The following is a 24,066-nucleotide window of genomic DNA, read 5'->3' as shown; positions in this document are numbered from 1 at the left end:
ACTCCACCCAGCGGCGGCCGAAGTATTGCATCCTAAGATCTGATGGTGTAAGTCAATTACACCTGTCGGACCTTAGGGCTATCAATGCGTAACCTGATTCTATGAATCAGCCGCATAGATACGACAGGAAATACGATGGCGTATCAGGAGATACGCCGTCTTATCTCCTCTGTGAATCTGGCCCTAAATGTCTTTTTTTTTCCTACAAAGTGTCTGGCAAGTGGCAATGGTGTCGACTCATTTCTAATGGAATCCTTGTGTCGGGCAGGCCAATGATATTTACATGTATATAGTTCTAAATGACACAAAGCTTCCACTTTACATAGCAGCCTGATACCCGAGCTGTCACTTTATCCAGGTGAGGAGGAACACCGAAGTACAGGACAATATTACATATCATATATAATTCCATATAACGACACGCAATGTATCCTTTGGAATTATATATGATATGTAATATTGTCCTGTACTTCGGTGTCCCTCTTCGCCTGGATAAAGTGACACTTTACATAGCAGCCTGACATGTTATCCAGAGGAGGATGCAAAGAGCGCGCCAATATCAAGCCAATTCTCCGAAAGAAAAAACTAGAAAGTTATCACTTTATACACCAACTTCTGAACTGAGCTTCGAGCTACACAAAGGCTCCTCAACATTGAGTAGACTTCTACAATCTGAGCTGAAGACACCTCTTGTATTACCATTATCACACAATAAGGTAAAGCGGAGTTCCACCCTAAAAAAAAAAAAAAAAATTACATCATCAGTCTCGTTGAAATATATTAAAAAACACCTGGAGGAAAAAAATAGTTTTTACTTACCTGAATCGCCCTGTTGCTATGTACTCGTCCTAATCTGCCACTTCCTTCACCGCGGAGCTCCTAGGTCAGCTCCTAGGTAGACTTTTACAGATTCAGTGGGGGCCTAACATCGTATAGTTTAGTATTTCTACCACTACTATCTACAGTATGACAACTTCCTGTCAATGGTTACTAAGGAAGAGACAGATATCAACAGCCGCCTCATCCTTAGCAACCATTCACATCACCCAGCCTCATTCATTTACTGGTCAGGAATACCCAGTAATGTAAACAAAGGGGCAGAGATATAGGGCTAGATTCAGATAGAATGGTCTATCTGTCCGCCCAGCGTAACGTATCTCCGATACGTTACGCCGCCGTAATTTAGGGCGCAAGTTCTGTATTCAGAAACAACTTGCGCCCTTAGTTACGGCGGTGTAACGTATCTGTGTCGGCGTAAGCACGCCTAATTCAAATGTGGTCGATGTGGGCGTGTTTTATGTATAATAACTGTGACCCTGCGTATTTGATGTTTTTTTTACGAACGGCGCATGCGCCGTTCGTGAAAAAATCCCAGTGCGCATGCTCGAAATTCCGCCGCAAATCGTCATTGCTTTCGATGTGAACCTAAATTACGTCCAGCCCTATTCGCGAACGACTTACGCAAACAACGTAAAATTTCAAAAACTTGACGCGGGAACGACGGCCATACTTAACATAGGATACGCCTCATATAGCAGGGGTAACTATACGAGCCGAAAAAAGCCTAACGTAAACAACGTAAAAAAATGCGCCGGCCGGACGTACGTTTCTGAATCGGCGTATCTAGCTCATTTGCATATTCCTCGCGTAAATCTATGGAAGTGCCACCTAGCGGCCAGCGTAAATATGCAGCCTAAGATACGACGGTGTAAGACACTTACGCCGGTCGGATCTTAGGGAAATCTATGCGTAACTGATTCTATGAATCAGGTGCATAGATACGACCAGCCGGACTCAGAGATACGACGGCGTATCTGGAGATACGCCGTCGTATCTTCTCTCTGAATCTACCCCATAGCTGACATCATTGTCCACATGGACCAGATTTAGGCAACAACAGTGACCAGACATGGTCATTTGATTGATGATATCACTTGGAAATATCCACTAACTGGTTTCCTTTTTTTTGCAGAATCAGGCATTGGGATCAGTTACAATAGTGCAGATCAGTGGCGGTGCAGGAGCGCCTCCCCCTCTCTCTCCTGCACCACCACTGAAATACAATACATAGATTCATGAATTGCATTGCAATTCAAATTTTTGTTGTCGGAAATTCTGCCAGAGGGGAGGGGGTGGTCCGTCTGTGCTGAAGGCGGGGTTTGTTCTGAATGGGGGTCCATCTGTGCTAAAGGGGGGTCTGTGCTGAATGGAGGGATCTGTGCTGAAGGAGGGGACCCATCTGTACTGAATGGAGGGGTCTGTGCAGAATGGGGGGGTCTGTGCAGAATTAGGGGGTCCATCTGTGCTGAATGGAGAAGTTTATGCTTAAGGGGGGCCTGTACATTCTCTGGGCTATATTTATATGGGCATGGCGTGAAGCTGAATTATCTCAAGAGCTATTTCACACTGCCAGCTGGCTGCGTTATCGGTAAGGCGTGCTAAAAAGCGGCGCTTTACCATTGTTTTAGCTGCGCTATTCGGCCACTAGCGGGGTGCTTTTGACAGGGATGAGAGAAGGGGGAGTTTTTGGGACTTTGAATGAGATGCGTTTTTAAGCAAAAAGTAAGTATAAATAAAGTTGTATATGTAATAACCAGGCTCACAGTTGAATTTGGTTTGCTGTTTGGATGGTAATTGTGAGCCTGGTTATTACGTATACAACTTTATTTATACTTACTTTTTGCTTAAAAACGCATTTCATTCAAAGTCCCAAAAACTCCCCCTTCTTTTATCCAACAGGGATGGAGGCGTATGTTTTTCATATGCCTCATTTAAAGTCCCAATCCTAGTTTTCTTTATTTGACAGGGATGAGGGACACTGTGACTGGTATGGCGGTGATCAGGGACACTGGACCTGGTGTGACAGGGATGAGGGACACTGTGACTGGGGTGGTGGTGATCTGGGACACCGGGCCTGGTGTGACAGTGATGGGGGACACTGTGACTGGTATGGCGGTGATCAGGGACTCTGGACCTGGTGTGACAGGGATGAGGGAGACTGTGACTGGGGTGGTGGTGATCAGGGACACCGGGCCTGGTGTGACAGTGATGGGGGGACACTGTGACTGGGGTGGTGGTGATCAGGGACACCGGGCATGGTGGTGTACTGCTCTGTGTGGGTGATTGGGGTTTTATTTTTTACACAGGGACTGTGCTTATACAATCATGCTAACAGTCATTGAGTACTGGCAATCACATGGTACAGGGCCAATGTAGCAGTGATTAGGTATCCAGTATGACTGGTGCAGTGACGAGTTCCAGAGCTGAGATCATCTTAGAAGGAGGAAGAGTGATTGTTGGGTTCTCCTTCTGCAGACATAATCTGAATAAAATAATATTACAGATATAAAGTGATACAAAATAATAGTCTAGATATAAAGTGATACAAAATAATAGTCCAGATATAAAGTGATACAAAATAATAGTCTAGATATAAAGTGATACAAAATAATAGTCCAGATATAAAGTGATACAAAATAATAGTCCAGATATAAAGTGATACAAAATAATAGTCCAGATATAAAGTGATACAAAATAATAGTACAGATATAAAGTGATACAAAATAATAGTACAGATATAAAGTGATACAAAATAATAGTCCAGATATAAAGTGATACAAAATAATAGTCCAGATATAAAGTGATACAAAATAATAGTCCAGATATAAAGTGATACAAAATAATAGTACAGATATAAAGTGATACAAAATAATAGTACAGATATAAAGTGATACAAAATAATAGTCCAGATATAAAGTGATACAAAATAATAGTCTAGATATAAAGTGATACAAAATAATAGTACAGATATAAAGTGATACAAAATAATAGTACAGATATAAAGTGATACAATAACAGTCCAGATATAAAGTGATACAAAATAATAATCCAGATATAAAGTGATACATATAATGGTCGAGATATAAAGTAATACTAAATAATAGTCCAGATATAAAGTGAAATCTGTCAGAAGAGATTCAGAGAAGACGTATCATGGAATGCAAATCTCTCCAGGATCCGGTTGCCGGGTTTGGTAATTTCTCATCAGGTTTCATATAAAATGATTTGCTTGCTCTGGTTCTTGTTTGGTTTGTACCGGTGAGCTCAGGAACATATTCAAAATAAATAAAACCGCATTCTATGATAAGAATATGTTGACCACATTTTTGTTTATTATACCATCTGCCTTGTGGGGTGACAACAAACATGGATGTCTACTAAAATAAATGTAATCCCTGATATTTTGCTCGGTGCTCCGTCTATCAGAAACAATTGTCCTCAAAAATCCTCCTTTTATTTCTTCTTTCTTATATTTCAGTGCTGCTGATGTTGGTACTTTGTCTCCCTTACCCATTGGTGTAGTATTGTTACTGTCTAAGGAGACTTCTAGATTCCATTAACCAGGACCAGCGCCTGTTTTTCAGACTTGGGCCCAGATTCACGTAGGAGATACGATGGCGTATCTCCAGATACGCCGTCGTATCTCTGAGTGGCGCCTGATTCAAAGAATCAGATATACGCCAGAATTTGTCTAAGATACGACCAGCGTAAGTCTCCTACGCCATCGTATCTTAACTGCATATTTACGCTGGCCGCTAGGGGCGTGTACGCTGATTTACACCTAGAATATGTAAATAAGCTAGATAGGCCTATTCACAAACGTACGCCCGGCCGTCGCAGTACAGATACACCGTTTACGTTAGGCTTTTTCCGGCGTAAAGTTACCCCTGCTATATGAGGCGCAGCCAATGTTAAGTATGAACGTTGGGCCAGCATCGAATTTTCCGTCGATTACGTTGTTTGCGTAAGTCGTTCGCGAATAGGGCTATGCGTCATTTACGTTCACGGTGAAAGCATTGGCTTTTTGCGGGCTAATTTGGAGCATGCGCACTGGGATACTTTCACGGACGGCACATGCGCCGTTCGTAAAAAGCGTACTCACCATCCCCCTTGCTATTAACTAAATGAATGAGACTACACATGAATTGGAGTACAAATGGCCATAGCAGCCTTTTTATTAACAAAAACAACTTATCGGCCTGTTGGTCTTATTTGATTTGATTTGATATGGGATTTGTACTGCGCCAAATGCGCTCCCTTAAGACGGAACCCAGAATTCCAACTTGTTCCACTTGTAAGACTGCGGGACCATTCTCCATACCAGGCCTCCAGTCATGACACACCGGCTCGGAGACAACCCCCACCCGCAGTGCAACCATTACCGTATTTCAGCTAACCTTAGTAACTGGAATACACCAGAGGGGCACAGACCACCGATGAGCCCCCCACACTTTCATCCCAACCGTATTTTCTTCCACCACCAAAAGATTGACCACCGCCACACCATCAGCTGCCATGACGTCCTTTCCTCATATTGCACCTGCAAAGAGATAAAGCAAACCAACCAAACAAAACAAAACACAGGGAGGGTGGGTGGTAAACTGCCTACTTGTCATCTGCCCCTTCTCCACTGTCCAGGAGACCCCAGATATCCCTTAACTAACTACCACAAACCCCTCCTCATCCTGTTGCTCCAACCAATCCCACCTCTCCCCCATTCTCCACCTACAATCCTTAACCTCATAATTGCTTCCCCTTCTCACACTGTCATGCCGGCCCTGCACTATCTTTCATTTTATTTTCTCTAGCTCCAGGCCTTACTATCACGGTAAGTTGTATTTAAAAAAACACAAAATCATAAAAAAATTGTTTGTAAGAGAATGTTGCCATGCTTTGTACCAGAACGAAGTGTATATAATAGTCAATAGAAGATCAGCCGTCAGTCCTGAAGTGGTTAAAGGGGTTGTAAAGGTTTGTGGTTTTTTTTCCTAAATATGTTGCTTTAAGCTAGTGCATTGTTGGTTCATTTACCTTTTCCTTCAATTACCCTTCTAATTTTTTTTTCTTTGTTTTCTTTGTCTGAATTTCTCACTTCCTGTTCCTCCTCAGTAAGGTGTTCAGTAAGCTGTTCTAAATGACTTTCCACCGCTTGGATGATGGTGGAAAGCTTACTGAGGACAAACAGGAAGTGAGAAATTCAAACAAAGAAAAAAAGCATTTAGAAGGGAAATGGAAGGAAAAGGTAAGTGAACCAACAATGCACTAGCTTAAAGGAACCTATTTAGAAAATAAAAGACGAACCTTTACAACCCCTTTAAGGACACCAGTATAATATAATGAGTCAGAGATTGTGTTACACGGGATGTTCTGTACTTTAGATGTCGGCATTGCAATAAAATCCATCCCGGTTATGCAAATTCAATCATGAGTCGGATCTCTGAAGACTTTTTCCATAATTCCAACTCTAAATCTATCATTCTGTCTGCTATCACTGGACGTGTCCCGTCATCTCTGTCCGGAGATCACACCAAACCTCAACATGATGTCTCCACAATCCATCTCTATTGTAATCTCCTCAGTCTTGGGACTGGTCTTGGCAATCCCTTCTGAGGCCTCGTACACACGACAGAGTTTCTCGGCAGAATTCAGCGAGAAACTCGGTCAGAGCCGGATTCTGCCGAGAAACTCTGTCGTGTGTACACTTTCGGCCCGATGGAGCCGCCGAGGAACTCGTCGAGAAAATAGATTGTTCTCTATTTTCTCGTTGTTCTATGGGAGAACTCGGCCCGCCGAGCTCCTCGGCGGCTTCAGGGCTGAACTCGCCGAGGAACTCGACGTGTTTGGCACGTCGAGTTCCTCGGCCATGTGTACGAGGCCTAACACTTGTATTGTGATGGGTAATCTGGACATCATCAGAAAGAAAGGGAAGTTGAGTCCCTCCGATGTGATCTTTCTGGGGAAGGGAATTGTGAATATTCTCCTCCAGTGCGTGATGAATCTAGAGGGAATGTTCTTTGTCTTGTGTCCTACAGTCTTGTTTATTAGACAATTTTATATGTTTATGAGCACATCAGGATACTTCTTAGTCTATTACAACTTCTGGTTGACCTTCTGGCTCTCGGCTCATTACTGTACCAGCATCACCAATCTCAGCTATGGGTTCTTCATCTGGATAAAGAGAATTGTGTCCAATTTTCTGAGTCACCTTCTATTCCTGACAGCACTTGGGGTGTTCATTGTGAGTTTCCCGTCCAGCTGGAATGTGGTTGCAGAAAGTTCTATCCAGTCTTCTGAGAACAGCACAAGAACTTCTGTTGCCAGAATCAGTATCGATTTTTCATATTTTCTGTCTGTGACCTTCCTAGGATGCATTTTTCCATTCTTCCTTAGTCTTCTGTGTCTGGTCCTCACTTCCTCCTTTCTGCTCAGACACGTCTGGAGGGTGAAGAATAACGACTCGGGATCAACACGTCCAAATCTTCAGGCTCATGTCACTGCACTGAGGACAATCTTCTTCTTACTTCTCATGTTCATTTTCCACTGCATGACTCAAGTGATTGCTTTTACAAATTCCTTACTGATAATAGTCTATTGGAATTTACAATTATTATCTCCATCGGTGGAGGCCGCCGTCATCTTCCAGGCCAGCAACAAGCTGAGAAGGATCATTCTGAAAAGATTCTGTACCAAAAGCTGGAGGAACACAGAGACATAAAATGTAAAGGATCCTTACTTTAACTGTCAAAATAATTACTATAACATTTTTGCTTTACAGAAGTACACTATGTTGCCAAAAGTATTGGGATGCCTGCCTTTACACACACATGAACTTTAATGGCATCCCAGTCCTAGTACGTAGGTTCAATATTGAGTTGGCCCACCCATTGCAGCTTTAACAGCTTCAACTCTTCTGAGGAGGCTGCCCACAAGGTTTAGGAGGGTGTCTATGGGTATGTTTGACTATTCTTCCAGAAGAGCATTTGTGAGGTCAGGCATGTTATGGATGATATGTTTCTTTAAATGCAACTCTATGGTGCATCTCTGTTGTACTTCTTCCTGTGTGGCGTTTCCTGTTCCTGCTGGGTCTTTCAGTAAACATGGCTTCTGTACAGTAATGTATTGTGCTGTCTCTTTATATATATCACATCAAACATGGTGTCAGAAGATATCTGGATCCATGCGCTTTCTACATATTTGATGCTGAGCGCCTGCTAGCCTTGATGTGAGTGTTCTTAGAACTGATTGTGCCTCCTAACAATTGTAGACCTGCCCCGGATGCTGAGTATTTGCAGCAAGGAAAACAGCATCATGGCAGATAACAGCATTCCACTGCCTGAGGCAATGAGGGTGAGTGGAGATGTCAGCAGTGTTGGAAGAGAACGCCTGGCTTTCAGTCTCCGCTCTAATTCATCCCAAAGATGGTCTTTTAAGGTTGAGGTGCAGCCCAGTCAAGCTCCTCCACCCCAAAATCTCTCATCCACATTATATTGCCAAAAGTATTGGGCCACCTCTCCAAATCATTTGGTGGACGGGGGGATTATGGTGTGGGGGGGTTGGGGTTATTCTGTAGGGGGAGGGGGGATTATGGTGTGGGTTGTTTTTCAGGGGTTGGGTTTGGCCCCTTAGTTCCAGTGAAGGGAACGCTTAAGGCGTCAGCATACCAAGACATTTTGGACAATTTCACTCTCCCAACTTTGTGGGAAAAATTTCGGGATCCCCCTCTCCCCATTCGTGTTCCTCCATGACTGGGCACCAGTGGACAAAGCAAGGTCCACAAAGTCCTGACCTCAACCCTATAGAACACCTTTGGGATGAATTAGAGCGGAGACTGCGAGCCAGACCTTCCCATCCAACATCAGTGCCTGACCTCACAAATGCTCTTCTGGAAGAATGGTCAAACATTCCCATAGACACCCTCCTAAACCTTGTGAAGCTGTTATAGCTGCAAAGGGTGGGGCCAACTCAATATTGAACCCTCCGGACTAAGACTGGGATGTCATTCAAGTTCATGTGTGTGTAAAGGTAGGAGTCCCAATACTTTTGGCGATATAGTGTAAGTGTGATAGGATTTTTTTTTTCCCCAAGGCCAAGCCTTGTTTTGTATGGCGTGTGGAAGGGTTATATAAAATAAGGAGAGGTCAATTTAGAGTGAACGGACTGTATTTCACCATTCTTGAAACAAAATAGTTTAAAGCTTCACGGACATTATTGGAAATAATAACTTTAAAATATCAAAACCTTTTTTTACTTATGCATATAAAGGACATCCTAATATATAAAGAACTCGATAATGATAAGAATTATGTTATCATGAATGTGGATTATTGTGATTGTTAAAATAGGAAATTGTTATGTTTTATAATATGATCAATCAGACGTAAGATGGAACTCTATAATGGGAGATTTATACAGATATTCTGTTATTAGTAATCATTAAAGTTGTTTTAAAGGTTCAAGTTTTTTTTTTTTATTACTATTCAACAGTTTTCATTTGAAAAGTATGCAAAACATAACATACAATGAAATGCCATGTAACAAGGGAATGTAAATTCACGGACGCAGCCGCTAAACAGGGCAGATAGATGTAACAGTACAAACGTTCATGTGAGTATATAAAGACATTAGGACACAACATGGTGCAATTCACGTGTCAGTGGTAATATCAACCACAAAGGAGCAGCATGGTGGTCATACCATATACCATCTGTCTATCATAGGAGGTAGGTAAAAGCTACTATAGGGTAGGTGCACTAATCAAGATGTGGGCGGTAAAGTCCAGAAATTGGGGGGAAGGGAGCACCTTGAGAGTACGTGTGAAAGGATCGGGGTGGGTGGGAAGGGGGTAGATGTATTCGTTGTCAAGAAGCCTAGGAGGGGTGTCTCAAGATGTATTGGCGTACAGAGGTCATACATGTATGTCAAGACCGGATGAGGGAGGAAGCGGGGAGGAGCGGCCTGGAGGGGGGGGGGGAGGAAACAGGTCTTGAATTTGTTTGTCTGTTTGTTTCCCCACCACAGCTCTTGGGGGCCCCTCATGTGACAGAACCTTTATATCCTTCTGTCGTGGTAAAGTGTAGGCAGCAGGCCCAAGATTCAGTGTATTTAATGGACAAATACCGTACTGGTGACCCTAATAGGGAAACATTTATTTTGTGGTATTAGCAGGGAGTGACGATAGTTTAAAAAACTATTAGATGGGCACCTTAATGATAACAACATACAGGGATATACAATGTACTGTAAATATAAACATGCACACTCACACACACAGGTTGAACTGGATGGACTGGTGTCTTTTTTCAACCTCACCAACTGTGTAACCAGGAAATGGAGAGAGACTGAATATACCTAGCAGGGACACAAACAGTAATGTAAACAAAAATGAGGGATGATGTCCTCGTATCCAGGCAAACTAAACACAGACAGGGTTTGGAAGAGACAGTTACATTTTTACAGAGTTTTCACAGCTGCTACATTGCTTTGTTCTTCTAGCCGATTAGGAATGAGCTGATGGTTAGGTCCGAAAAAGGCCATTTGTGCCCTATTTGGTGGAAGGTGAAAATCATACACTGTATGGAATCAGTACTTCTACTGATACTATATATGACAACCTTCCACTGTTACCGGTTGCTAAAGCACCAGCAGCATCCATAGGAACCAATGTTGTCATCCCAGCTACCTAAACATATGAGGCCGGGATAACAGTGACATCACTGGTCAAGGATGTCACCATATAATAACAACTAAAATTACATATTTTATGAAAACATTTTAGGTGTATGTTGATTTAATTAATTTATTTACATTTCTATGCTCTATTATGAAAAGTTGTATTTAAAAAAAAAACACTAAATCATAAAAAAATTCAATTGTAAGATAACTTCACCATGCTTTAAGCCAGAAACATATTGTCAGTGAAGAGATAAAAGAGACAAATTGGAAAATTGGATTTTATTTTGTTTAGCAGAATGAGGAATTGATAATCATAATACTGAGTGTATATATAAATCATAGTACTGAGTGTATATAATAGTCATAGTACTGAGTGTATATAATAGTCATAGTACTGAGTGTATATAATAATCATAGTACTGAGTGTATATAATAATCATAGTACTGAGTGTATATAATAGTCATAGTACTGAGTGTATATAATAGTCATAGTACTGAGTGTATATAATAATCATAGTACTGAGTGTATATAATAATCATAGTACTGAGTGTATATAATAATCATAATACTGGGTGTATATAATAATCATAGTACTGAGTGTATATAATAGTCATAGTACTGAGTGTATATAATAATCATAGTACTGAGTGTATATAATAATCATAGTACTGAGTGTATATAATAGTCATAGTACTGAGTGTATATAATAATCATAGTACTGAGTGTATATAATAATCATAGTACTGAGTGTATATAATAGTCATAGTACTGAGTGTATATAATAATCATAGTACTGAGTGTATATAATAGTCATAGTACTGAGTGTATATAATAGTCAATAAAACTCAAGCGTCTGTGAGTTCTGAAGTGGTTAAGTACGTTGATATAATGGAAATGAGTCAGAGATTGTATTACACAGGTTGCTCCGTACTTTAGATGTCGGCATGGAAATAAAACTCATCATATTTATGCAAAGTCACTCATGAGACGGATCTCTGAAGGCTTTTTCCATAATTCCAACTCTAATTCTATCATTCTGTCTGCTATCACTGGACGTGTCCCGTCATCTCTGTCCGGAGATCACACCAAACCTCAACATGTTTTCTCCGGACTCCATCTCTATTTTGATCTCTTCAGTCTTGGGACTGGCCTTGGCAATCCCTTCTAACACTTGTATTGTGATGGGTAATCTGGACATCATCAGAAAGAAAGGGAAGTTGAGTCCCTCCGATGTGATCTTTCTGGGGAAGGGAATTGTGAATATTCTCCTCCAGTGTGTGCTGAGCCTACAGGGAATGCTCTTTGTCTTCTCTTCTGCAGTTTTTTATCTTAGACAAGTATATGTGTTTTTGAACATATCAGGTTGCTTCCTAATCTACTACAGCTTCTGGTTGACCTTCTGGCTCTCGGCTCATTACTGTACCAGCATCACCAATCTCAGCTATGGGTTCTTCATCTGGATAAAGAGAATTGTGTCCAATTTCCTGAGTCACCTTCTATTCCTGACAGCACTCGGGATACTTTTCGTGAGCATCCCATTCTTCTGGGCTGTGTATGCAGAATGTCCTCTCCAGTCTTCCGAGAACAGTACAAGAGCCTCTGAAATCAGGTTCCATGAAATGTTTTCCTATTTCATGCCTGTGACCATCCTAGGCGTCTTTCTTCCATTCTTCCTTAGTCTTCTGTGTCTGGTCCTCACTCTCTCCTTTCTGCTCAGACACGTCTGGAGGGTGAAGAATAACGACTCGGGATCAACACGTCCAACTCTTCAGGCTCATGTCACGGCACTGAGGACAATCTTCTTCTTACTTCTCATTTTCTCAATCTTCTGCATGTCTCAGGTGATTCTGTTTTTTAAAAATTCATTACTGTTACTAGTCATTTGGAACTTACTATTATTATCTCCATTGCTTGAGGCCACCATCATCTTCCAGGCCAGCAACAAGCTGAGAAGGATCATTCTGAGAAGATTCTGGACCAGAAGCCGGAAAAACACAGAGACTTAAAATGAACACAGAAGATGCTCAACTTGAATGTCTATTGTAAATAATTACTATTGCGCCTTTGCTTTATAGAGGGAAGTGTGATAGGGATCAACCTAAAGGGGTTGTAAAGGCAAAAGGTGCATTCTATACATTAATATAAAAAGCCTTCTGTGTGCAGCAGACTCCCCTCAGCCCTCCCTAATGCTTACCTGAGCCCATCTCGATCCAGCGATGTTGCACAAGACGCTAGGGTGTCTCTCCCTCCTGATTGGATGAGACACAGCAGCCGGCGCAATTGGCTCTCGCTAATGTCAATTAAAATCAGTAAACCAATGAGGAGAGAATGTGGCGAAGTGGAGCCGTGGCTCTGTGTCTAAATGGACGCACAGAGCTACCGCTCATGTCAGGTGATCGTGGGCACGAGAGGCAGAACAGGGACGTGTGTGTGTGTGTAAACACACGTACATCCCTGTTTTGTAAGGCGAGCAGATCGTGAGTTCCTAATAGCTAGGAACCACAATCTGTCATCTCCAATAGTGAGTCTCCTCCGCCCACAGTTAGAACACACATTAGGGAACACAGTTAACCCCTTGATCGCTCCCTAGTGTTAACCCCTTCCCTGCCAGTGACATTTTTACAGTAATCAGTGCATTTTTATAGCTCTGATCGCTGTATAAATGGCAATGGTCCCAAAAATGTGTCAAAAGTGTCCGATGTGTCCACCATAATGTCGCAGTCCCAATGAAAATATTAAGTTTTTTTTTCTAAATTATCGCTTATTTTTTGTTTATAGCACAAACAATTAAAACCGCAGAGGTGATCAAATACAAGCAAAAGAAAGCTCTATTTGTGGGGAAAAAAGGACGTAAATTTTCAGTTAAAGCGATGCAGTGCCGAATCACAAGAAATGGCCTGGTCATTAAGCAGCAAATTCTTCCGGGGCTGAAGTGGTTGAAATACTGCTTCTTTAAAAAATATATATATTTTTTTTTTATTTGCATTGATACATGTTTCCCAGGACAGTAACCAGACCCCATACCCCTTTTATGGCCCCACTTGCATATAAGCTTTCAAAATGGGCACTTTTGATTTCTCATAGACTTCAATGAAGTTTGTGGTTTGGGTCCAAACTTTTCCTCTGTTTGGGAGTTCTGCTGCAAACCAAACCCATTTCTACTCATCAATGCTTTTTGCTTTTCCATTAGTAGGTCTTTACTCAATGGCCCTTGGTTTCTCCTGCAGTAGCTCTGTACTTAATGGCCCTTGGTTCCTCCTCCAGTAGCTCTGTACTCAAGGGCCCTTGGTTTCTCCTCCAGTAGGTCTGTACTCAATGGCCCTTGGTTTCTCCTCCAGTAGCTCTGTACTCAATGGCCCTTAGGTTTATCCTCCAGTAGCTCTGTACTCAAGGGCCCTTGGTTTCTCCTCCAGTAGCTCTGTACTCAATGGCCCTTGGTTTCTCCTCCAGTAGCTCTGTACTCAATGGCCCTTGGTTTATCCTCCAGTAGGTCTGTACTCAATGGCCCTTGGTTTCTCCTCCAGTAGCTCTGTACTCAATGGCCCTTGGTTTCTCCTTCAGTAGCTCTGTACTCAATGGCCCTTGGTTTCTCCTCCAGTAGCTTTGTACTAAATGGCCCTTTGTTCCTCCTCCGGTAGCTCTGTATGCAATGACCCTTGGTTTCTCCTCCAGTAGCTCTGTACTCAATGGCCCTTGGTTCCTCCTCCAGTAGCTCTGTACTTAATGGTTCTTGGTTTCTCCTCCAGTAGCTCTGTACACAATGACCCTTGGTTTCTTCTCCAGTAGCTCTGTACTCAATGGCCATTGGTTTCTCCCTCAGTAGTTCTGTACTCAATGGCCCTTGGTTTCTCCCCCAGTAGCTCTGTACTCAATGGCCCTTGGTTTCTCCTCCAGTAGGTATGTACTCAATGGCCCTTGGTTTCTCCTCCAGTAGGTCTGTACTCAATGGCCCTTGGTTTCTCCTCCAGTAGCTCTGTACTCAATGGCCCTTGGTTTCTCCTCCAGAAGGTCTGTACTCAATGGGCCTTGGTTTCCCCTCCAGTAGCTCTGTACTCAATGGCAATACTAAAAAGGAAGGGTGGGGGGAAGGGGGGGGATGGCCTAGAAGAAGACCCAAAGGGGTTACCAATAGCAACAAGTAATTGATCTAGAGAATTTCGATACAAAAAGAGGGTTTAATGTAGTATCAAAAGTGAAGTTAAAAAAGTACAGTCACGGATGAACATATGAAAAAATGGCCCCTGGAAATTTTTATGAATGGATGAACTTTGTCTTAAAACATTCCATTCAAGGATAAAGCCACCTTGAGCGTGAGCAGATTGGGCCATGTCATTGGCCCTGAATGGAAGGACACTATCTTTTTCGGCTGCCTAATATTCCCCTGTGGATGTTTGGAACCCTTTTCTATGATTCAGCACCAGACCTAGTGGCTGATGATTTAGTTGAATAGATCGACATTATTTATGATTTCAACCTGCTTGCAGCCAGTGATATCCAATGGAACTGATAAATAAAAATATTGATGGAAATGATTCATGGGTTAAATCCACCAATGCTGCTGTTTCACAAGTCAAAGGTTTGGAGTCATCAGATAATTCCCTAGAGTGGAATAAGAAACCTTCATCATTATTGGCACCAAGATGGGCTTTGAATTATCTGTATCTCAAGATTAGAATTCTGTATATCTACTATGCAGAAAATAATTATTGAAAACAAACAAAACATCGTATTTACAGGAACTTTTTAGAGACGTTGCTTATTCAGTCTTAAAAAAAAAAAAAACAATACACAATATATATATACTTTACATTTGTGGTTACATGATTTAAACATGGTAGGTGTAGGGATAACACGTGTGTGGGGTTTTAATAGATAAAATATATGTTGTGTTGTCTTGGTTTGATCTTTTTGGGCAATTGAATACAGAACCTGCCTCACTAAGTTATGGCGGCGAAGCGTATCTGAGATATGCTACGCCCACACAAATTTACGCCGGGCTTTCTGAATCCGGCCCACAGACCTTCTAATTACACTCTAAAATGCACAAACAAAATGTTATATTGTGCACAGCTTGATAATTTGATCAAGACTTATTTTATTAGATTTAGAATCAATCAATAGTTTAACGCATACTATAACCAATCCAATTCTAAGACTTTAAAGTCAGTTTTGTGAGATATAACAATATATGTCTCTCCCTTGTTTTAGAATCAAAACAAATTCATACTGCAGTTAGAATTCACTTCACTCCAAAACTGAATTAAAAGTGGATTGGGTTAGTTAAGCATATGCTCAACCTAACTTCAATTACCTAAAAAGTTAAAAAAAAAAAATACTTTACAAGGACTTTAAGAATTCTGTCATTTTGAGAACCTCCTACATCTCTGCCTTTTAAGATCTTCTCGCATTCCAGAATCCTCATAGCATCCTTCAACCCGAGATAGCGAGAGATAGAGAGAACTCCTTTCTTCCTATTATGTTTACCTTAATCACGGACGGTGTGATATCTTCTCAAAACAAACAGACCTTCTAATTACACTCTAAAATGCACAAACAAAATGTTATATTGTGCACAGCTTGATAATTTGATCAAGACTTATTTTCTTAGATTTAGAATGAATCAATGGTTTAATGCATACTATAACCAATCCAATACTCATGCCTCATACACACGACCGGTTTTCCTGATGGGAAAACTGCCATGTTTGCATTTGGTCAGGAAAACCGGCCGTGTGTATGCTCCATAGCACTTTTCCTGACAGGAAAACTGCGAGCAAAAAAATGAGAACTTGTTCTCTTTTTTCTCGCTTTTCGGCTGTGTTTTGCTTGGCAGTTTTCCTATGGGAAACACTGCGAGGGAGCATACACACGGCCGGTTTTCCCGACCAAAGCTGTCATGGCAGTTTTCATGTCGGGAAAACTGGCCGTGTGTACACGGGGAAAAGAAACCCAGCAGGTTCTCGGTTTTCCCCTCGATTTTCCCGAGCGTGTGTATGAGGCATAACACTTTGAAGTCAGTTTTGTGAGATATAACAATATATGTCTCTCTCTTGTTTTAGAATCAAAACAAATTCATACTGCAGTTAGAATTCACTTCACTCCAAAACTGAACTAACAATGGATTGGATCAGTCAAGCATATGCTCAACCAAACTTCAATTACCTAAAAAGGTAAAAAAAAATACTTTACCAGGACTTTAAGAATTCTTTTGAGAAGCTTCAGTTATAAGTCCCACTGGACTCCTTTCAAACTCCTACATCTTTGTCTTTCAAGATCTCCTTGCATTCCAGAATCCTCATAGCATCCGTCTGCCCGACAGATAGCGAGAGATAGAGAGATCTCCTTTCTTCCTTTTTCAGCCTCCAATCCTCTTCTGCCATGAGTAGCTACTTTTATTCCACTCAAAAAGTGGATGGGTGTGCCCCTACTATGTAATTGATGATGTAATGTGACAATGTGCTTTATATGTTACCATGACAACCAAGTATGCAGCCATCTTGAATAATTACCAATTTCAACCTCTAGAGGCAATTTTGTATAAAAAATTACTTAAATGTTATTTTTGTTTATGACTAATACAATTTTTGACAACCCTTTGACCTAGGTTTCACAGAAAACCATTAATTGACTAAGGTTGACAATCATGTGTCAATTTCCTCCAGACATTCTGGCGTCTAGCTTAGATATATGTATATGAGAAGATATACTCCACATAATTAGCTAAGGGTTTGTTAAATTCCTTGAAACTCAGATCACTGGACTTGATTCTGAGCATGCGTGGATTTTTGACCGATGGATTTCCCCACAGACGATTGTTTTTTTCTATCGTTTTTTTAACCATCAGAAAATGTTAAAACAGGTTCTATTTTTTTTCACCGATGGGAAAAAAACGATGCTTGCCCACACATGATCTGTTCGTCTGATGAAAATGGTCCATCGGACCGTTTTCATCAGACAAACTGATCGTGTGTACAGGGCATTACAGTCTGCCTGTGATACTTCTTGTAACAACGTCTATTCATGAGCTATGAACTCAGTTTCAACTTTAGAGGGAAAATGGCTTTCCTCATTTTCATATGAAAAATATACAATATACAGACTGGGAGGAAAATGATAAATGATACAAATAAATATGTGAAAAGTGTGGGGGGACATTGTCAGGAAATGTTCCATCCACTGGTAATATTTATTATTTGGCTTGCAGTACTGTGGTCCACCAGCAGGTGTCGTCTGGCAGTTTGGAACTGTCAGGAGAACTTCTCCCTGCTGGTGTTATATCATCATTGGCCCGCAGTTCTGGTCTCCACCAGCAGATGGATCCTGGCAGTATAGAGTGGACTGCTCCTCCTGCAGACAGGTGTCACCTAGCCTAATCACTGGCAGATACTTAAATACCCGGTAAGCCCTCACATGTTTGTCTTGTTATCTCTCTTGCTGACCTTGAGCCTGCAACCCTGACACGACACAACCTGACCCGACCTGATCCCTATCCTGAGCCCATCCTGGACCTGCCCCTCCGGTTACCTGTGCTGGGCTACCAAAAAAAATATTGTTTTTTTTTTCAAAATTGTCGCTCTATATTTGTTTATAGCGCAAAAAATAAAAACCGCAGAGGTCATCAAATACCACCAAAAGAAAGCTCTATTTGTGGGAAAAAAAGGACGCCAATTTTGTTTGGGAGCCACATCGCACGACCGCGCAATTGTCAGTTAAAGCGACGCAGTGCTGAATCACAAAAGGTGCTCTGGTCAGTAAGGGGATAAATTCTTCCAGGGCTAAAGTGGTTAAAGACTTCAGACCGGGCATTTTACAGTAAATGAACAATAAAGATCTTTTACTGAGGAAGTCAAAGGTAATAAAGAAACAGTTCTCCAACACTTTTTCCTTATAATGTTCACTAAGTGCCCTTGAATAGTGGTGCATATGGTAGTCAACAAAGTAGCAAGAAATCCCGGCAACTCGATTGCTTCTTCTTAAATCTTTATTAAACACTAACAGCAGTGCGCCATCTAAAGTGCTGACATGTTTCGGCTGGAGCCTTCTTAAAGGCTCCAGCCAAAACATGTTAACACTTTAGATGTGGCACTGTCGTTAGAGCGCAATAAAGATTTAAGAAGAAGCAATTGAGTTGACGGGATTTCTTGCTATTTTGATGTTTATGGGACTCAACAACCCCGAGTATTGTTATTCAGCTCATCATTCTACAATCATGCGGTAGAGCTTCGGTGAGTTTTTGTCTGCATTACCGCATATGGTAGTCCTACCTGAGTTAGGTAGTAAAATCCATTAAAGAGTCCATTTTAATGTAAAGCCTCGTACACACGACCGGTTTTCTCGGCAAAGAAAGCTGCTGGGAGAGCTTTTTGCCGTGCGTGTGTATGCTTTCTCGTCGAGAAAACTGCCGGGAATCCCGACGAGAAAAATAGAGAACCTGCCGAGAAAACCGTTCGTCAGTATGCTTACCTGTCCCCAGGTAAACCCGCACATGCTCGGTTAGACTTTAGCACATATGTGGTAGCATACAAGAGTAGTGTAGGGTGTAGCAAGATGGCAGTGACGGCATCAAATGTGACGAGCGCCGACACATCGTAGTTGATGATGTCACCGCATTCTTGCCATTCAAAAGAACGGCGGTTCTTTTGAATGGCCCTCTGAATGCATGGCAAGCTTGCCAGGAATCCCATTAGGAAAAACAACGTTTTTATCCTGACGGGATTCCCGGCCGTGTGTACAGGGCTTGAGAGTCTATAACTGGTAATGATCCACACAAGGAATTAACTCCAGTTAATAATAAACTGTAGGTTACATACCTCACTGGGAACCCCGACTGGGCCCCTCCCTAAGAGGGGGTACACCTTAACAACATAATGACTACATCATGGCAATCTTTCCTCTTCCAACCTCTTGACCACCCTGAGGCACTAATGAGCCCCCATTTATATGGTATGACCTGCAGGGGGCGGTATTCTTCCTGAGATAAGCAGGAATAGCTGTCCAGTGGAGTTAACCCTTCCTTCTCCAGAACTAACAGCTCAACAGGTCAACCCAGGACAATAAATTAAATTTGTAAGAAATTACTTAAAAACATGAACATAGTTGAAAAGGGTCAAACCCAGGGGACATGCCTAGCAGCAGAATTTTTTTTAACACACGGAACCTTTTGGAAACACCTAGTTACAGGTTCCTGGGCGGGGGACACACTGCATGCTGTTTATGGCTATATAAAGTTTTACCTAGAAGTGACATAATCGGTGGGCAGTCTCTAGTTTGTTGCAGATAAGTAGAACCCTATGAAGGTTACATTGTGGTGTCCTTGTTATTGCAGATCAGAGGCTTGTTCCATCCGATGATTCTGGATGGGGCCGCAGCAAACATGTTCATAGGTTTTTTTAATAAAAAGAAAAAACTTCTATACAACCCTGGAAACAATCTGCATGCTGGTTTAATTTGCTATGCTCTGTTATTTAAAGTTGTGTTTAAAAAATAAATTATCTTAAAAGATGTAATTTATAGATTACTTCATAACTCTTTATGCCAGAAACATTGTATCAGTGTAGAGATAAGAGGGAAAAGACAGAGGGGCAGATCCACGTACCTTTGCGCCGGGCGCAGCGTATCTAAGATACACTACGCTGCCATAACTTATCTTTTTTTTTTCGAATCCACAAAGAATTCTCGCCGTAAGTTACGGCGGCGTAGTGTATCTCTTGCGGCGTAAGGGCGCCTAATTCAAATGGATGTAATGGGGGCGTGTTTTATGTAAATACGTCGTGACCCGACGTAAACAACGTTTTTTTTTAACTGTGCATGCGCCGTCCGTGGGGGTATCCCAGTGTGCAAGCTCGAAATTAAACTGGAACCAGCCAATGCTTGCGACGGTGACGTCATTCTGCGCAAATCCCTATTCGCGAACGACTTACGCAAACAACGTAAACATTTCAAATTTATACGCGGGAAGGACGGCCATACTTAACATTGAGTACGCCTCATACTAGCAGCTTTAACTATACGCCGGAAAAAGCCGAACGCAAACGACGTAAAAAAATGAGCCGGGCCGACGTACGCTCGTGGATCGCCGTAACTAGCTAATTTGCATACTCGACGCGGATTTCGACGGGAACGCCACCTAGCGGCCACAGAAAAATTGCAGCTTAGATCCGACGGCATACTTAGACGTACGCCTGTCGGATCTAGCAGAGATGCTGTCGTATCTTGTTTTGTGGATACAAAACAAAGATATGAGGCGCAAAATTTGAAATTACGCGACGTATCAAGAGATATGCCGGCGTAATTTCTTTGTGGATCTGCCCCAGAAAATATAATCTGTACCGCAAGTCACCAATAACACCTCAACACTGAATTGTATCTGGAAACCAGAAAGTTTTGATTTTATTTTCATTGGCAGAATAAGGAATCAATAATCATAGTACTGAGTGTATATAATAATCATAGTACTGAGTGTATATAATAATCATAGTACTGAGTGTATATAATAATCATAGCACTGAGTGTATATAATAATCATAGTACTGAGTGTATATAATAATCATAGTACTGAGTGTATATAATAGTCATAGTACTGAGTGTATATAATAATCATATTACTGAGTGTATATAATAATCATAGTACTGAGTGTATATAATAATCATAGTACTGAGTGTATATAATAGTCATAGTACTGAGTGTATATAATAGTCATAGTACTGAGTGTATATAATAGTCATAGTACTGAGTGTATATAATAATCATAGTACTGAGTGTATATAATAATCATAGTACTGAGTGTATATAATAGTCATAGTACTGAGTGTATATAATAATCATAGTACTGAGTGTATATAATAGTCATAGTACTGAGTGTATATAATAATCATAGTACTGAGTGTATATAATAGTCATAGTACTGAGTGTATATAATAGTCATAGTACTGAGTGTATATAATAGTCATAGTACTGAGTGTATATAATAATCATAGTACTGAGTGTATATAATAATCATAGTACTGAGTGTATATAATAATCATAGTACTGAGTGTATATAATAGTCAATAAGAGAAAAACAGCCTCCAGATCCTAAGTGGTTAAATGCATCTGATTAATGGAAAATATTCCAAAAATATTTGCACAGGTTGCTCCGTACTTTAGATGTCGGCATTGAAATAAAACTCACCACATTTATGCAAAGTCAATCATGAGACGGATCTCTGAAGACTTTTTCCATAATTCCAACTCTAATTCTATCATTCTGTCTGCTATCACTGGACGTGTCCCGTCATCTCTGTCCGGAGATCACACCAAACCTCAACATGATGTCTCTGGACTCCTTATGCGTTTTAGTCTCTTCAGTCTTGGGACTGGTCTTGGCAATCCCTTTTAACACTTGTATTGTGATGGGTAATCTGGAGATCATCAGAAAGAAAGGGAAGTTGAGTTCCACCGATGTGATCTTTCTGGGGAAGGGAATTGTGAATATTCTCCTCCAGTGTGTGCTGAGCCTACAGGGAATGTTCTATGTATTTTCTCCAGAAATATTAATTATTAGACAAGTATATGTGTCTGTGAACACATCAGGTTACTTCCTAATCTACTACAGCTTCTGGTTGACCGTCTGGCTCTCGGCTCATTACTGTACCAGCATCACCAATCTCAGCTATGGGTTCTTCATCTGGATAAAGAGAATTCTGTCCAATTTCCTAAACCAACTTCTATTCCTGACAGCACTTGGGGTGTTTATTGTGAGTGTCCCAGGCTTCTGGATTGTGTATGGAGGAAGTATCCAGTCTTCTGAGAACGGTACAGAAGCTTCTATTAACAGTTTCCATTTTCCAGTTTCCTATCTTGTGCCTGCAAACACCCTAGGCATCATTCTTCCATTCTTCCTTAGTCTTCTGTGTCTGGTCCTCACTTTCTCCTTTCTGCTCAGATACGTCTGGAGGGTGAAGAATAACGACTCGGGATCAACACGTCCAAATCTTCAGGCTCATGTCACGGCACTGAGGACAATCTTCTTCTTACTTCTCATGTTCACATTCTTTTGCATGTCTCGAGTGCTTATATTTTTTGAAAACTCCTCACTAACAATAGTCAGTTGGAATTTACAATTATTAGCTCCATCGGTGGAGGCCGCCATCATCTTCCAGGCCAGCAACAAGCTGAGAAGGATCATTCTGAGAAAATTCTTGACCAGAAGCCGGAGAAATGCAGAGACTTAAAATGTAGAGGATCCTTATCTTGAATGTCTAAATAATTACTATAGCATTTTTGCTTTTGGGAAATAAGTGTAATAGCGATCAACTTAACGTTTGGTGTCTGAGTTCCTCACGTGGGTTATTTACCTTCTCAGTTTGTCCCGGGTGATCGTTATGTGATCATTAGGTGATGAGAAAAACCTAAATTTGCAGTTGTCAGCAGAGCAGGAATAGAGGAAAAAATCTTCCAATCGTCCAATGGGGACCTCAATTTAAAAATATTTCCTCTAAATGCATGTTGTGTATAAAAATCCTAAAAAAAATAATGAAAAACAAATAGATTTTTTTTCTATACTCACCAGAAATATCGGTTGCTATGCGGAAGTCCGTAATCTGCCTCTTCATCGTCCGCGGTGGGTCTTCTTCCTCCGTCCTCCTGCAGTGTCTTCCTGTGAATGGTGCGTGCTGCCTTCTGGGAACTGTGTGTATTCCAGAGAGCAGCCGGCCAATTCACAAAGAGCCGCACGGCTTGCGCATACACAGTAGGAAACGGGCAGTGAAGCCGCACGGATTCACTGCCTGTTTCCCTTACTAAGAATCATGGCACCGGAAGCTGCTAGCATCGAGGGATCAGACTCGGGGAAGCTGACATCGCGGGCGAGTAGGACAGGTAAGTGTCCTTATTAAAAGTCAGCAACTACAGTGTTTGTAGCTGCTGACTTAAAAAAAAAATGCGGGTGGAACCCTGCTTTAAATCACCCAGGTCCCCTTTTTACCTTCTCAATGTATATTTTAGTATCGTTTATTTGCCTATCGCACTGTATGCGGTTGGGATTTCATGGTCACTGTGATATCACTTGTCACTACTATATGACCTAGTGTTTGAGATTAACTCTTCTGGGTTTACACTGTTTTTGATATTTTAGTTGTGTAAGCATCTTCCCTACCTACTTTTGCTTCTATTACTTTGTTCTGTATTTGTTCACCACTCACCTAATCTTAGGACCCATCCTGTGGTCCATTTACTCACTTTGTGAGTTTTGCACCATTTATCAATCACAGCGCAGACACCACCACCTTTTACATTTATTCTATTTTTCTGGCAAGGACAGTCTACCAGGTGTTTGCTAGCAGTGCCCCTTAGCTGTAGTACCCCGATGGCGCAGGAGCCCACTTTATACAAATGTCTTATTGTGATTCTTCAAGAAAGGTAATTGTTATGTTTTATAATATGATCATTCAGAAGTAAGATGGAAACTCATTATGCAAGATTTATACAGATATCTCCTGTGAAGAGTAATAATTAATACTCCAACACTAATCTCTGGTTAGACTCAGACATTGTTAACAAATAGACATGTGCA

General features: G+C 41.3%; 3 protein-coding genes across 3 annotated transcripts; all 3 read left to right on the top strand.

The window, feature by feature from the left end:
* The first annotated feature begins 6,733 nt into the window (after positions 1–6,733).
* Positions 6,734–7,555, top strand: LOC120942770 (taste receptor type 2 member 9-like). Its single transcript, XM_040355697.1, has one exon. The coding sequence runs from the start codon at positions 6,734–6,736 to the stop codon at positions 7,553–7,555; it is 822 nt and encodes a 273-aa protein (XP_040211631.1).
* Positions 7,556–11,610: 4,055 nt separating this feature from the next.
* On the top strand, positions 11,611–12,519 carry LOC120942769 (taste receptor type 2 member 40-like). Its single transcript, XM_040355696.1, has one exon. The coding sequence runs from the start codon at positions 11,611–11,613 to the stop codon at positions 12,517–12,519; it is 909 nt and encodes a 302-aa protein (XP_040211630.1).
* A 9,301-nt stretch (positions 12,520–21,820) lies between these two features.
* On the top strand, positions 21,821–22,726 carry LOC120942768 (taste receptor type 2 member 40-like). The gene has a single exon (XM_040355695.1). It carries the CDS (start codon positions 21,821–21,823, stop codon positions 22,724–22,726), a length of 906 nt encoding a protein of 301 aa, XP_040211629.1.
* The last annotated feature ends 1,340 nt before the right edge of the window (positions 22,727–24,066 follow it).

Source organism: Rana temporaria, chromosome 6, assembly GCF_905171775.1.
Source record: "Rana temporaria chromosome 6, aRanTem1.1, whole genome shotgun sequence".
Taxonomy (NCBI): domain Eukaryota; kingdom Metazoa; phylum Chordata; class Amphibia; order Anura; family Ranidae; genus Rana; species Rana temporaria.
The sequence above is the reverse complement of the archived record's forward strand: the minus strand, read 5'-3'. Positions and strand labels throughout refer to the sequence as shown.

Bases quoted from the DNA above. Each gene is read 5' to 3' on its own strand.
- LOC120942769 (XM_040355696.1), top strand. From the start codon at position 11,611: ATGTTTTCTCCGGACTCCATCTCTATTTTGATCTCTTCAGTCTTGGGA.
- LOC120942770 (XM_040355697.1), top strand. From the start codon at position 6,734: ATGGGTAATCTGGACATCATCAGAAAGAAAGGGAAGTTGAGTCCCTCC.
- LOC120942768 (XM_040355695.1), top strand. From the start codon at position 21,821: ATGATGTCTCTGGACTCCTTATGCGTTTTAGTCTCTTCAGTCTTGGGA.